Source organism: Lethenteron reissneri, chromosome 55 (assembly GCF_015708825.2).
Source record: "Lethenteron reissneri isolate LAM-NWPU_2019-01 chromosome 55, ASM1570882v1, whole genome shotgun sequence".
Classification (NCBI taxonomy): domain Eukaryota; kingdom Metazoa; phylum Chordata; class Hyperoartia; order Petromyzontiformes; family Petromyzontidae; genus Lethenteron; species Lethenteron reissneri.
In genome coordinates, this window is record NC_083833.1 from 4,846,128 (window position 1) to 4,860,500 (window position 14,373).

A 14,373-nucleotide genomic window follows, 5' to 3' on the forward strand; every position below is an offset into this window, starting at 1 on the left:
CAAACCATCAAACAAATGTGCCATCCACGTACATCCTGACAGGGGCGCTGTGATCCATACAGCGTCTATTGCCTCCTTGGATTGGTTGAAAAAACACTATTATAAACACGTTTCAAATTGTTGCTTTTACACCTCTACCACACAAAAAAACATATTAGTTCTACTAATTTTCGTAAAAAAATTACATCAACTTGTGGAGGCCGAGATGTCCATCTCCGAGGGTTCACAACAGTCCTGCGTCTTATTTTTGGGTTTTTCGGTAAAGTCACGCAAGTAAAAAATTAAAATAAGATAAAGATCACGACGTTTCGGAGGCAACACAAGCCTCCGTCTTCAGGTGGAACCGTCACAGCACACTCGCTGTATCACGTGACTTTACCGAAAAAACCCAAAAATATGAATCCTTGCAGTCACGAAAGCTTCAAATCCAGTTCTGCGTCTCTCTGTAAAGCCGTGTGCCCGCGCGCCAGTGGGTGGGTGCGTGCGCAGTGCGTACGGGAACGCCGTGGGCCATGAGCAGGTTGGGGTTCATGATGGTGACGAGCTGGTGAAGCAGGTCCGGCTGCGCCTCGAACAGCTCCGGCGCCAGCTTCTTCATTACCTCCTCGAGACTTTCGGCCGCGTGAGCAGGAACGCCGTACCACGTCTTGGGCTCACCCCTGCATAATCAGAATATTTATTTATAGTGGAGGAATCCGATGAGCTATAAAGCTCTTTTCACAGATGTCCAGTAGTTCAGAGATGTTTAGTAGCAACATGTAGACGCACAGCAGTGCGCTTCCATATAACATGTCACGCAGTCCAGCCTATTAATTATTTATGAGGCGTGCTCATTTTTCAGGACTATCAGACTGAAGGGAGAATGGGAATTGTAATGTATGTGACACGTCTATGAATTTAGTGTACAGAACTACGCAGGAGGGATGAGTCCACGATTTTTGGATTAATCGAACCAATGTGAAAACCAGGCCAAGATATACAAATTTTGGTGATATGAGTTTTTAGCTTTGGATTTATCTGAAAGCCTAAAGTCACGTCTCTAAAATGTCGTCACTTCTGCTGCAATTTTCCTGCCATAAGTGGTCTCACGTGGCATTGCGTGATGCCGTAATTATTCCCACGAAGAAGATTTAAATGTGTACGTACCGCAAATTATCTGAAAATGATACGAAATTGTCTTTGATCTGACATGATTGTTTTTAAATCTGAAACTCAACCCTGTTATACAATTAAATGTACCCTACAAAGTTGTCATGAGAATTTCTTTCATATCCCAGCAATGAGGTAACTAAACCCAGCATGATTAATTAAAATGGATATTCCGTATGTAGGCATGAGGAAGCAAGTCTTTCAATTCAAGCCACATTCTTCGCGATGTCAATGTCAAACTAAAACTAATCTAATCCATTTTTATTTCACCAGGTAAGACCCACTTGAGCTACATAGCTATTTTTCAGAAGCGAACTGGCCACAAATGATAGCTCAATGAAGTTGTTTTTCAATGTGGAAATTTATAGCAGCCAAATACTATAAACGCATGTTTCTAAATATGGAGGGAAAAAACCAGAGGACCCGGAGACAAATCCACATGACCGCAGGGAGAATATTCAAACTCCAAACATATCAGCGTCAGGGTCAGGATCGAACCCATGACCTCCTGCATACCAGTCGAGGTAGTTAACATCTCACCACCGCGGTGCCCCAATGCGCTGTACTGACCAGTGCAGGTAGTTGATGGAGTAGCTCCAGTGGTCCTCAATATGCCAGCAGAAGGCAGAGAAGCACATGCCCACGTACAGCCAGGGCACCTTCATGCCCGAGATGTCGGCGTTGATTTGCGCCAGGACCGACTCAGCCAGCACTGGCATGTTGTTGAGGTTCCAGCCAGCACGTGCATATTCCTTCGCCAAAATGCAAAGACGTTGGTTACGTACATTTACACATGAAAATATTCCACATCAAGCATCAATGCGACACTAAGTAAACCAACGAACATTATATGGTGAATTCAAGAATTTGAGCCTCACGGATCGAGCTACACCTTTAATCTTAAGAACAGCGTTGTTCTGCTCCATGCTAAAATCCTAGCCTGCCGAGTTGGAATCCTGGTCATGAATCAAGTGTTTCTGAGCCTGACTTGGGTTTTCCCTTGACCAAAAATTTGCAGGAGGTAGACATTCTGCATGTGATGCTCACCCCACTACAATGTCCTATGTCATTCCAGCCTTAACAGGCTGCAGCGATTGCCTCAACAGTGTATATTTTGCGAAGCGGGAGATGTATGTATGTTGAACTTGGCTGCTTATACATTTACACATTTACACATGGCAAGCCACATCGTTGAGCTATCATGGTGTGGCTTGGTTGCTTCTGAAAAAGAGCTATACAGCTAAAATTGGCCTTAACGGGTAAAATAAAAATATAGTAAAACTAGGTGCAGTGGTTAGCGCACTGTGCTCTAAACCCAGCGACCTGGGCCTGATTTCCCTGGCCACGGCTCGCATCAGTTGCGGCAGTGCAGACATCTCCTTCACCAACACGTGTGCGTGTTGAACTTTTCACACCGTACGTAGCCAACCGTGCTAATCGGAGGTCTGCCGTGAAGTCTGCGGGTGAGAGTGCGCTTTCAACCGAGGTTGACTGCCAGCCACTTACCTCCTCCTCTGGCGTGAGTTTCCGCCGGGTTCCGCGCACGGGAAAGCCGCTGCCAAACTCGCCCGAGTGGATGTCGGCACCGTACTCCACCGTCACGTCCTCCTCGATGGTGCTGACCAGCCGCCAGAACTCTTTCTCCACCAGCTCAGGGGGCACCATCTGATTCCAGTCGGGTGAACCCGGCGACAGTTGTACAAGCCAACGTGCACAGGTGTCATTGTTTGTTCCCGTTTTATGCTTTTCAATCCAGGTAGGTCCCTTGTCCATCTGTCTGTCGGTTTTAAAACGGATGGGTGTAAAAACACTCACCAAGATGATCCGATATGAAAGAAACTCGAGCAAAGTTTTCATTTAAAGCTTTCGTGACTGCATGGATTCATATTCTTGGTTCTTTCGGTAAAGTCACGTAGAAGAACAGAGCTGTCGGCAGCCCTGTTCTTTACCTGAGGACGGCTGCTTGCGTTGTGGCCGAAACGTCGTGAGAATTGTATCTTATTATGTTTAATTTGTATTATTTTATTATTTCTCTTGTACGTAACTTTACCGAAAGAACCAAGAAACTCGAGTAAAGTTCTGTGGCTATTAAGAGACTCACCCTTTATAAAACTGGCCACATTGATCAAAGCGTTGCCCAATACTTGAAGGCAAAACCGGTGCTAAAACGATTCGCCTCGGCAATTGCACCCTGGCAGCGGAAACCCACGCACTTCCCCTCACCCTTCCGGATGACATCATCATGCATGACGTCAACTCCGCAAGTCACGCGTCGCGTGATATCATCTCATTCGTGTGGATTGGAACAGAACATCATTGTCTGCAATTAAATAATTTCTAGGACAAACGCATTTTGGGAAGCGTTACAGAATGCTTGCAAATGCTAGCAGTCTCACACTCGAGCACTATTACCTTCCCGCAGTCAATCTCCTAAGTGTTTATCAATACACGTGTGTATAAAGTGTCACTGCTCATGTACAGCACTCAATCCCCACTCATGGCGAGGGCTTTCCTACACCATAAAGATTGTAGGGGTTATCTGACCATAATTAGCAAATTTGGTCAGTGCAGATTGATGGTGGGGAGCACAGATGTTGGCCAAAAGTACTGTACAACGTGTTTTGCTGTACTGCCCTCTGCTGCCCACAATGTAGCCACAAAGCAATCAACAACACTTGTTGTGTGCATGGTAGGCATCCATCCTATCACTATCCAGGCTTAGGCCTGCTTAGCTCCCAAGATCTGATGAGATCGGGCACACGTTCCAGGTGATGTGGTCATAAGCTTCCATTATTCATCACCCCATATTTAGACGTACAAAAAGAAGCGCAAATACAGCACGTAAATATGAAGTGCGAGGAAGCGTTGCCTTAATTATTTTTGTAAAGCTCCTGACCCACAGCAGAAGCCAAATATCGTGCAATGTGCGGATTACGAGGGTCAGGTACGTACGTGCACGGGCATGCTGAAATAGTCTGACTTGAAGGCATCTGCCATCTCTCCGAAGGTCTGCAGAGTGTACTCCTTGGTGGCCTGCTCAAAGCCAAACGCCTCCTGGGGTTTGCTGCACTCCTGCGAGCCGATCAGATTCACGCGTCGGGGAGGGTATTAGTCTGTGACCGGTGTTGGGCAGCACAAAAAGGGGTCACATGTAATAATACAGGAACACATCAATGAACGCAACGCATTCGTAAATAACACTGGGAAAAAAATGAAAACTAGAGACACAGTAAAACCTTGGATTGCGAGCATAATTCGTTCCGGAAACATGTTTTTAATCCAAAGCACTTGTATATCAAAGCACTCGTATATCAGTTGTGATCATGTGACGCTCGGAAGACAAAGCGTGATCACGTACTGCTCGTTGCAAGACCTCGCTCATTTATCAAATTCATATTTATTTAAACATTTTGCTCGTCTTGTAAAACACTCGCAGTCCAAGTTACTCGCAATCCAAGGATTTACTGTATACATAATAGGTGACTTTTCGGCAATTGCTCTTCGTCATAACTATGGTGCATATATCTTATATATATGCACACCAAAACCTTGCCGATCATGGGGGTAACGTTCCTGAAAATAGTCGCACTCGGCAAATTCACGACCTGCAAGCTCAAAGGCACGTGGCGAAAATATGGCTTGGTTCACGGTTCGTAATGTGGCACCCCCTCCTTTCGTTTTGTCCCCCTACGTTCACCGAAACACGAAACAGGGAATATTTTTTACCTAAAATATAATTAATATTTTCTAGTGTTAAATATAACTGCATGTTCAATGTAAATATTTAAACACATTTTTATTGTACTGGACACATAAAAGTAAACCTGAAAATAAAGATACGGTTAATGACATTTCCAGTATATATATATGCAGTTAAAAAAATACAATGACTTACTATGGATGATGATGGCATGCGTATTCTTCTGTGGCGGCATCATCGTGAGCAGAGTGTAATTATAGTAAGGTACTATACTTCATGATGCATACCGTACAGGAACCTCGCCGCTAATCACGAATGGTTGAGATAAGCGAACTACTCCTTCATTTTTTTTGCATGAATGGTCAAATCTGTAATGGGAAACCCTGCGAGTGTATATTATAACTTACTGTGCATGGTGGTCACCCATCCAAGCACTTATTTCTGCTTACCTTCTCAGACCTGATGACAGCAGGTACATTCTAAGTGTTTTTTTCGAAGGCTCCTACCCATTGCACCTCTAACATGAATAGCACTTTTTCTAATGTAAGAACTATACACAAATGCTCGCACTCTACATGTTAAATGGTTTTCATTTGTTGATGAGATCTCAGTGCGTGTTAATGTTGTCCCTGTCCTTCACATGGCCTTAAAAGTACACAACCTGGCACAAGCGCCGTGGTGATGTCACCGTCACTCGGTGGGGAATGGCGGTTGTTGTTGTTGTTCTTCGTGAACAAAGATGACGCTGCCGACAGTATCACGACTCGTGTGTGCCATTGTAGCTGTAAATCACCATATGCGCAAGTGGTAGTCTCTCCCACAGCGAAGAGGCTGCCTCTTGAGACTGCAGATCCTTGTAAAGTTGTCTAATTGACAAATTGTTGGTCAATTATGACGATACTAGCATGCGATATCACGAAATACAAAAAACACTGATAATTGTTTTTTTACTCTTCTATATGGCAACAAAACCGACACCTTTTTTACAAGGAGTCATGTTTGCATAGACCACAATACCTGCAGTCATAATGCAAACAAAAAACATAACTCTGTATGCACTGTCCTTGAAGTTGATTGGTCCACACCCGAGACAGCTTTCCTTAGAGCCTCGTCTCACATGGGTTGGACCAGATGACGCCAAAAGGCGCACAACTCAAAGACAATGCACCATCAGAGTACGAGAGCTCGGGGTAAGCATTTACACAAAACACTGTTGGGTGTTTTTTTTCTTTCCCTGCTGCACCAGGTATCCCTATGGTCGTACGGCTCGTGCTTTAGGTACAAGCCCATGCGTGGGGGACCACACCTCGGCCACACACTTGGGGCAGCGCCAGTCACCCTTGGGCACGTCCTGCAGCGGTGGGATGAGGCAGAAGGTGTGGTAGCTGTCATCACAGCCGTCGCACAGCAGCAGCTTGTCCTCCTCGTCCCCGCGTCCGCACACCAGGCACACGTACATCTCAATCTGAATCGATGCACGCGAGCGCACACACACACACACGTAACACTTAATCAGCGTCACAATGAGGACTTAACCTGAAAGGTGCAGCGCTGCAATTTATTCCTTGGGCCAATGCAGGCGGGACAACTTCGACTGGAGGAAGCTCCTGAGAGTCCTCCGAAAGGTCCTTTTGGTCTACTCTTCCAAACTGGCCAGAGGTCTTGAAAGTATATGCTCTTTGCCCCATCCACACGTCATCTAACAGTTATCTTTCTGGGTGAAAAGAGGTGTTTTGGGGGGGCTTTAATAAAATGTCTGCATTGTTTGTTTCAACTGCAGCTCTGCAACCTGCAATCAACTAACTGTGGAGTACCCATTACACCGCTGGGTGGAAAGAGGCTGAAGCGATTTTAGAAACTTGCACCATTATTCAAAATGCATTGCTGGGAGATGGCAATCGAACCGGCGACCTCTAAACTGCAAGTGCATTGTGTAGTACCCATTACACCATGGGAGCATCCCGCCTCGGTGTGAAAAAGATAGCTTATTGACACATTACAACTAAAAATATAAACCCTTTAATTTGATGATCAAGGTGTACATAAGTGCAATAACAAGTTGCATTTGCACATATAAAGTGTAATTTGGGAGAGAGAAGACAGTCGTGCCGCTAATCCTTGCAAAATACAAACGTTACAAAGTGTCCTGTTATTCTGGAAGCCCAGAGGGAAGAAGTCTCACGAAGAAATCGATGGCCAAGGAGAGACGGCTCTTGAGATGAAATAAGGATGTCAGGTCAAGGTTACCAAAATCAGTACGTGGGACAACTATAACCCCTTGAAGACCACATTTCACACGAGACGCATCTTTTTGACAAACTGTGTTCACCCTAAATAAAAAAAGCCACACTGAAATTGGCAACCTTGTCCATAGAGTGGAGGAAAGAGAAATGGGATCCAGTTCACAAAGCGACCGCAAACAACTGACAATGATCAGTATATAATCAAGAAAACTCACGAATCAGGGGACATGGCATGGCACCCCATGTGTTGTTTACTAGCTGCAGTGGCTGAGCTCAAACATTTTGAAATGTAAGAGTGGAATTCGCTTTGTGAAAGGCATTTTTGACTTGTGGACAACTTAACTTGGCAAGCCACACATTTCCATTGATAATTTTCCATTGCCGAAAGAGCATTTACAGTGGAACTGTACAGAGGGATCCCCTCAAATTCTGCACAGAAACATAGTTCCCATCGTAACACTTTACCCAAAAGAGTCTCATAACTCAGCAATTGGGGAAAATGTTTCAAAGCTTGCCCAACACAAACGCAAAATGTGCTGCTGTTGTGAACGACATCAATGGATATCCGGAGCCCGCACAAATAGCGTGTGGCCTCAGGCACACACACGGTCCTTTGCTGTCCACAAGCAGGTGCTGATGAGACAGAAGAAGGGAGAGAGATGGTGTGCTCGCCTCGGCTGCAGCAGCTGGAAGGAGGAAGGCTCAGGTTGTGCAGGAAGGAGTCTGTGCTCGGGTTGCTTGTGAAACTTACGAACTGTGCGGAGAGCGCGCCGGTCCGCTGTCGCATCTGCATGCGAGTCCTGCCGTCCCCTCCGTTGCCAGAGCCGCTCTCCGCCGCGCCACCTACCTCAGGGTCGGGGCTGCGGCAGGGCAGCACCCCGCGTCCCGCCTTCACCGCCGCCGCCGCTGCCACCTCGGAGGCGCGCTCAGTCCTCGAGCCCACCGCCCGCGCCTCTTCTGCCGAGAGGAAGCGGAGGGGCAGTGGGGGGGGAGTTGGTGAGTATAAGGAAGTGCAAGGTTGTAAGAGGGGATTATTATTATTATCTTACTTCTTGTCCTTCCCCTGCACCTATTAGCATGGTTGGCAACGTGCGGTGCGAAAGAAATCCAACATACATACAAGCGTAAGGTGACAACCAGAAGATCGTTGTGTGCTGGCAGCCCGTCCAAGACCAACCTCCAACCCCTTGAGTCCCTGGCAAGTTCTAAGTGCCTCTGCGGGTGCGAGCCCCATCGCTGTGCAGTCCTCTCCAATATCGTCAATCCACCTTTTCCTCGGCCGTCCTTTGTGGCCTCAACCCATAAATGTTAGCGTACAAGAGCATGTTTGGGAACTGCTCACCATTCATCTGGACCACATGTACAAAGTCTCTGATGGACAATACCTATAATGTTTCTATCTATTCCCAGTCCATCTCGAGGTTGACATTCTATCATCTATTGTCGAAATTCCCAATCCCTTTCTAAAAGACATGGAGGACAAAAACAAGGTTGAGAGATGGAGAGGAGCTGGAGAAGTGGGGCTCTCGTACGAGAGACTGGAAAAAAAAATGAAGCGCGTACACGTCTGGCCAGGCACGGCCGCACACGCTTCTAATTCAGCCGCTTGGAATTGGAGCTCAGTAGACCGCACAGAGACCACGCGTGTGCCATTTACCTTAATACCCAGCAGGACCCTCCTGAAAAAGAGTCTTTGAGACTCGTTGAGGGTCGCCTGACTTAATTAAATTATAATCGTGCACTAATATTAGTTTTCAATTAAATGTACTCGTGTTACTCAAGGCGTTTGCATGTGCCTCCAAATGGGAGACACAAGTAGAAAAAATAGTTAACTTGAGCAGTGTAATTTTAAACACTGGAAACAACGCATCAAGTGCATTTAATGGTTGCATAATTGTTTTGGCTAGACGGTGCTTACTGTGACATGACCAGTGAACTTTATAATAAGTCACCAGTGCAGTGATGTCACAGGCGCATTCCTTCGGCATGCCTGAAAGTCACTGAAGTCTATTTTATTCATTAAGCTTCAAACTCACGTCAAATAGTAGAGGACATACAGCCTAGATGTGTGTTCACAAGGTAATTAGTATTTGATTTTTTTTACAGTATCTTCTAAGAAATCCTTTTCAAGGATCGGTCATCGATGAGGAACCTCGAAAAAATTCAACGCACGCGCGCAGCAAGAAACTGTTTTATTTGTCTTATAAGCAGTCCTGAGAATGTTGCCGAGACCAAAAAACCTAAAATTAAACATTCTGCTTAGATGCTTTTTTGCTAATCTGTCGTGACCTGTCTCACATCGCAACCAATTCAAATGATGGCCAGGACACTCCCCAAATTACCTTTGACCTTGACAAGCTTGTCCTTGTTGGCGCTCACATGAGCACTGGCACGCATGCCCGAGCAGTAGGCTTGCATCCGTCGCAGCTCCGGGAGTTTGGGCATCTCTGTATCTACAACGTCCGGCTGGGCGACAGTAAAATCATGGAACACGGGGGCACGCATCAGCATTAGCTTCACCTCCGATAAGCGCGGTTGGTTATGTACGGTGCGAAAGAAGTTCAACATACATACCAAGATTACCAACATTACTATGATGCTAAGACACAAGACGGGCAAAGAAGGTGGCAGGGTTATTGGGGGTAAAAAAAAATGCTGCTGGTTAACATTGGCTTGGAAGGTCAATAGGATATGCAACAAGACTTATTTAAATTATTATTTTATATTCATTGGTTCAAGCAAGCCTGAATATACTGATGTGACACTGAATATCGAAAACAGTCCGGAGATTGCTTGTATCGAACTGATGATGCGCTCGGAGAAGGCCAATGGGCTGCGCGCAAAATATTTTTTTACGTGAAAAGATAAACATAGGAAGGAAGCATTATTTACGTTGTCATTAATTTCTTACATCAGCAGTAATTTCCGTTAACGTCACCATAACAACGCCGATGGCTATTGACTTTCTTTCGTCAGAATCTACAGTCAATAGAGCTGGGGCAGATCACAGGAACCACGAGCGGTGTGATTTCAAGGGGAAGAATCCAACACCCGCTTGCACAGACATTTGCCCTTTTTTACAATGCAGTCTGAACAGAAACATAAAATGAGTACAAACAAACGGGACTCGTCACTGTTTGTTGTTGTTGGAGGAAATGAGGCTATGTTTTTTTTTGTCTCAGCCAAGCAATCCACTCTGTAAACAGCTGAAGAACAAGTCATCAGTATGTAATAAACGATAATCTGAAACATTACAAATAAAAAGCGACGAGTTACCAGTCTCGAGTTTCAATTACACACATGACAGCATGTTCCTGTCTTCATTAAAATGGACAAAACTTGTTATGTTAATAGTAAATAGTATTTAATTTACACCAAAACTGGGCCAATCCTGGGCTGGTAGAAATACTTAATAGATTTCAATACATTTATGATAATAATCTTCAGCCAGAGCACCAATATAAATAATACACACCAATTTAAATACCCTGACCATGTTATTAAATACGGCTGTGACGGTCCCACCTGATGACGGAGACTTGTGTTGCCTCCGAAACGTCGTGATTTTTTACTTTTATTTTATTTTTATTTTGATGTTTTACTTACGTGACTTAACCAAAAAAACCTAAGAATATGTTATTAAATACCTCAACGATAATGACTAGAATACCTATGAGATCGCCGATGACCAAATAAACGAATCACCAATCAGAAATTTTGCCCGAAATATATCCGACCTCGCTAGATATCAGGAGATTAGCAAAGGCTGAGTCTGGTCAGTACTTTGATGGGGAGACTGCCTAGGAATACCAAGTCCCATCAGCTTGGGCTGTGAGGGTGGCCAGGTGAGGGGTCCGTGTTAAGTTTGGTTACCCCGCTGTAAGTGTTGTGTGTTCTCTCTCCGGGTACTATGGTTTCCTAGCAGGAGCCACGCACACTAATTAATCGCAAAGGCTAAACCTCCCAAAAACTCAGGACGCTATATAAAAAAGCTGCGAGACGGAGGTTTTTTGACATAAGGGCACAGGTTATTTATTTGAGGCTTAGATTAAAGTGTTGAGGAACCACCCACAACGTCAAGCGTACACCTGAACTGGGCAAAGACCCTGGGGGGGCCAGCCCAGGACACGCTGGCAGGACAATGTCGCTCAGCTGGCCTGGGAACACCTGGGAATTCCCCAGGAAGAGCTCGAGTCTGTGGATAGTAGTGTATAATGTAAAGTAGTGTGTAATGTAAAGTAGTGTATAGTGTAGTAGTGCAGTGCATAGTAGTGTAGAGCTAGGAGTCTGTCGCCAGGGAAAGGAAGTCTGGACCTCCCTACTCAACACGCTGCCCCCTGCGACCCTCACCAGGACAAGCGGACTGAGAAACAAACTCGGTTACCAAAGAGTACGGGGCGTAAAGTTTAGACTGAAGGCACCTCTTGCTTGAGCCTCTTGGCACGGCGACCATAGCTGTCGGTTTTGGGAGGCTGTAATGACTGTCGGAGCGGGATGCTGTGCGGCTTGTACTCCTTGTCCTTGTCGTTGCTCTCAAACTGCGGCTTGGAGAGCCCCTGAGTGAAAACAGAGCACAGAGCGGCCCACGCGCATTTCAGCGCACGGAGACAGCGACAAAAAAACTTTTCACCGCGCCGTCGATGCGGTCCAGCAGTCACACGTTGTCTAGGTCTGAGAAACGCCGGCAAGAAGAGGGCTTCAAGTTAAAAGGCTCGTTAACATGTCAAGGGGTCACCTTCACAGTTCGCTGCGACAATATATTAAGGTGATATGAAGTTAAATGGCATCAAGCGACGATACGATGAGCGCTTGTAAATATTTTTTCTTCCCTCAACAGGGTAATTAAGTTAGTGAATATGATTTAATATTTAACTTTCTAAGGCATAAATCGACATGCACTTGGTTGGAGGCAAATAAAATGTGCCTTAGTCGTTAATTCAACATTCCAAATCCTTTGCAAGGCCTCACCACCATCGCCACTAAAATAAAAATAACTCAACAAAAGAAGCATGCGCAATGCTTTTATTCGCGCTTCATGAAATACACGTAACCGGTGTCACAGAAAACTAGGGACTCGGCGAGAAAAGTGACAGTTAATTCTAAGCTGAAGCTTCTTCTCCACGATTGCACAGGAAACGCTGCTGGCATTTTTAAAACAAGGCATTAAAGTTTAAAACCAAGGATAAGCGAAAGTGCTTAAACGTTGAAAAATGCTTGCTCCCCTTCCTTTACGGCTGAAGCTTTGGCAAAACAGGGCAGAGTTCAATACCGTATTAGACTGCAAAGCTGTACAGTATACGGCCATAATCGCACTCACGATTGCTTTGTTTGTCCACATGTTCAATTATAAACGTTACACAAAATTCCACCGACGATAAAACCGGTCCGTCGGCACAGCCCTAACTGTGATCCGTGCAAAGAGAAGGGAACATCGGGAGACGGCTGCCTCTGGAAGGGTCACAGCACCGAATTATTCCTCAGCCTCGCGTTCAAGTTGCCGAGTTAAGTGTTAGCAATCTAGAAAGAACTTGAGAGTTACGTTAGGATTTTAAATACACAACATACCTCTTTTGTGCAAAACTCAGCTACTGCCAGTCTGAGGGAGATTTTCTGCTTGGAGAGGGTTAAGAGGGTCTGAGTGCACAAGCGAGGCGACAGCGTCAATGTCACATCAGTGCACTACAACCCAACACGCACATATCCTTTCAAAACGCTGATGCCTGGGACCCCTCACAACCACCGCTTAAAAACACAGCGGTTTTCAACTCGTCGGGGTCACAGACTGCAGCATGGATACCGTGCAGGAGAAATTTGAAATGTAAGAGGGGAACGCCATCGTCGATGTGTGGCGACAAAACACACTACGGCACAATGTGAAACAAATCGCCTTGCTGACACCGTGTTGACCAGAGGCGTGGGACACTGTGATCTGGACATGTGGACATGTGATCTTGTTCGAGCGGCCAATTAAGTTGAGAACCGCTGCCTTAACCCTGTAAATCTCCGCCTGCTGGTTGCCTGACGCACGACTGTTCTTGACCGACGGGGTTTTCAACGAGCGCGGAACTGGCAAAGCATTGTTTCATCGTTTGGCCAAGCAGCGATGAGGAAGGAACTGAGAAGACTATGCGCCAAGATGAGTTGCGCATACTGATTTATTCCTAGTTCCTCGCTTTATTGACGCCGCGTTGCTGCTCACACCTCAAAGGCCACACACAGCTCATGGGAGAGGAGTCATGGTCCTAGCAATAAATGGTCACAACCCACACACATCAAAAGTTCAATATTTCTACTGAAAAGCAATGCAAAGAAAGTGATAGCAAATGAAGTATTCACAGACTGTAAAGGATTTGGGATTTCTGAAGGTACGTGCGTGCAGTAACTTGCATATAATACTAGTCAAGGTTAAGTGAAAAGGATGCAAGTTAAAACACGTGCAAAATTCTGATTTAGAGCAGCTGACATGGCGAAGGGGTTAGGATCCTACAATATTGAAGCGAGGGACGAAATTAAACTCCGCATAATTTGCACCATGTCAGAATTGTTTTGCTTTTAAAGTGACTACCCCAGGGTGTGCTGTGCGGTTATTGGGAACCGAATGCACAAAAGCTATCAATTTCACAATTAAAACTACAAGGCAGCATTGCTGCTGCACTGAAAAGCTCAAATATGTTCAGTGCATCCCAATGTACACAAGTCCTTGAGATTTAAGGTCTGCAACAACGGCTATATAGACAGAACTTAACATTTCACCGTGTCGCCTCAAGAGGCCCGAGTGCAAGCCCTCTTTTCGAAAGCACAGCGCACAGACTTCTTTCCCGGCACTTCTATCATGATGAATGGCAGCGCTTAGTGCTCATCTATCGCCTGTCGGGCGTCCAAACAATGGGCAGCAGAAGTGGCGCGCGGAGTATGTGACACTCACGGAGAGGCTGACTCCAGACTGGAAGAGGTCGTAGGGGTACAGGATGCGCTCGTAGTGAGAGCGGAGCAGTGATCCGGCTCCCTTCCCTGCCGGGTATCCCATCTTGGCCGCTACACGCGACCACTTGCGCTCCTTGCAGCTCGTCTCGAAGCCACCTTCCTCCGACACCACCTGTGTACACATACGAGAGCAAAAATACGCAAGGGTTACACGAAGAGCTCGAATACGAATAATCAAGAGACTTGGTTTAAGCTGAATACACAGAACTAGAATACATGTTCTAGGGTAGTGTCCTTAAATGTCCTCAGTCAGTATTGAGGGGTTGTATTTTTCAAACTTGTTTGTATCAGCCAAGT

General features: G+C 45.7%; 1 protein-coding gene across 3 annotated transcripts in view; it reads right to left on the reverse strand.

The window, feature by feature from the left end:
• The window catches only part of KDM5A (lysine demethylase 5A), a 54,849-nt gene that overhangs the window by 25,828 nt on the left and 14,648 nt on the right, over positions 1-14,373 (reverse strand). The window contains exons 4-13 of one of the 3 annotated variants that reach the window (XM_061574518.1): positions 14,018-14,188; positions 12,658-12,726; positions 11,514-11,648; positions 9,435-9,558; positions 7,940-8,049; positions 6,156-6,314; positions 4,102-4,221; positions 2,656-2,814; positions 1,720-1,901; positions 497-659 (exon numbers count right to left, since the gene is read on the reverse strand). In XM_061574518.1, coding sequence (XP_061430502.1) covers positions 497-659; positions 1,720-1,901; positions 2,656-2,814; positions 4,102-4,221; positions 6,156-6,314; positions 7,940-8,049; positions 9,435-9,558; positions 11,514-11,648; positions 12,658-12,726; positions 14,018-14,188 — 1,392 coding nt within the window. Of the gene's footprint in view, positions 1-496; positions 660-1,719; positions 1,902-2,655; positions 2,815-4,101; positions 4,222-6,155; positions 6,315-7,843; positions 8,050-9,434; positions 9,559-11,513; positions 11,649-12,657; positions 12,727-14,017; positions 14,189-14,373 lie in introns of all 3 variants that reach the window. The other 2 variants (XM_061574516.1, XM_061574517.1) reach the window with 2 other exon arrangements.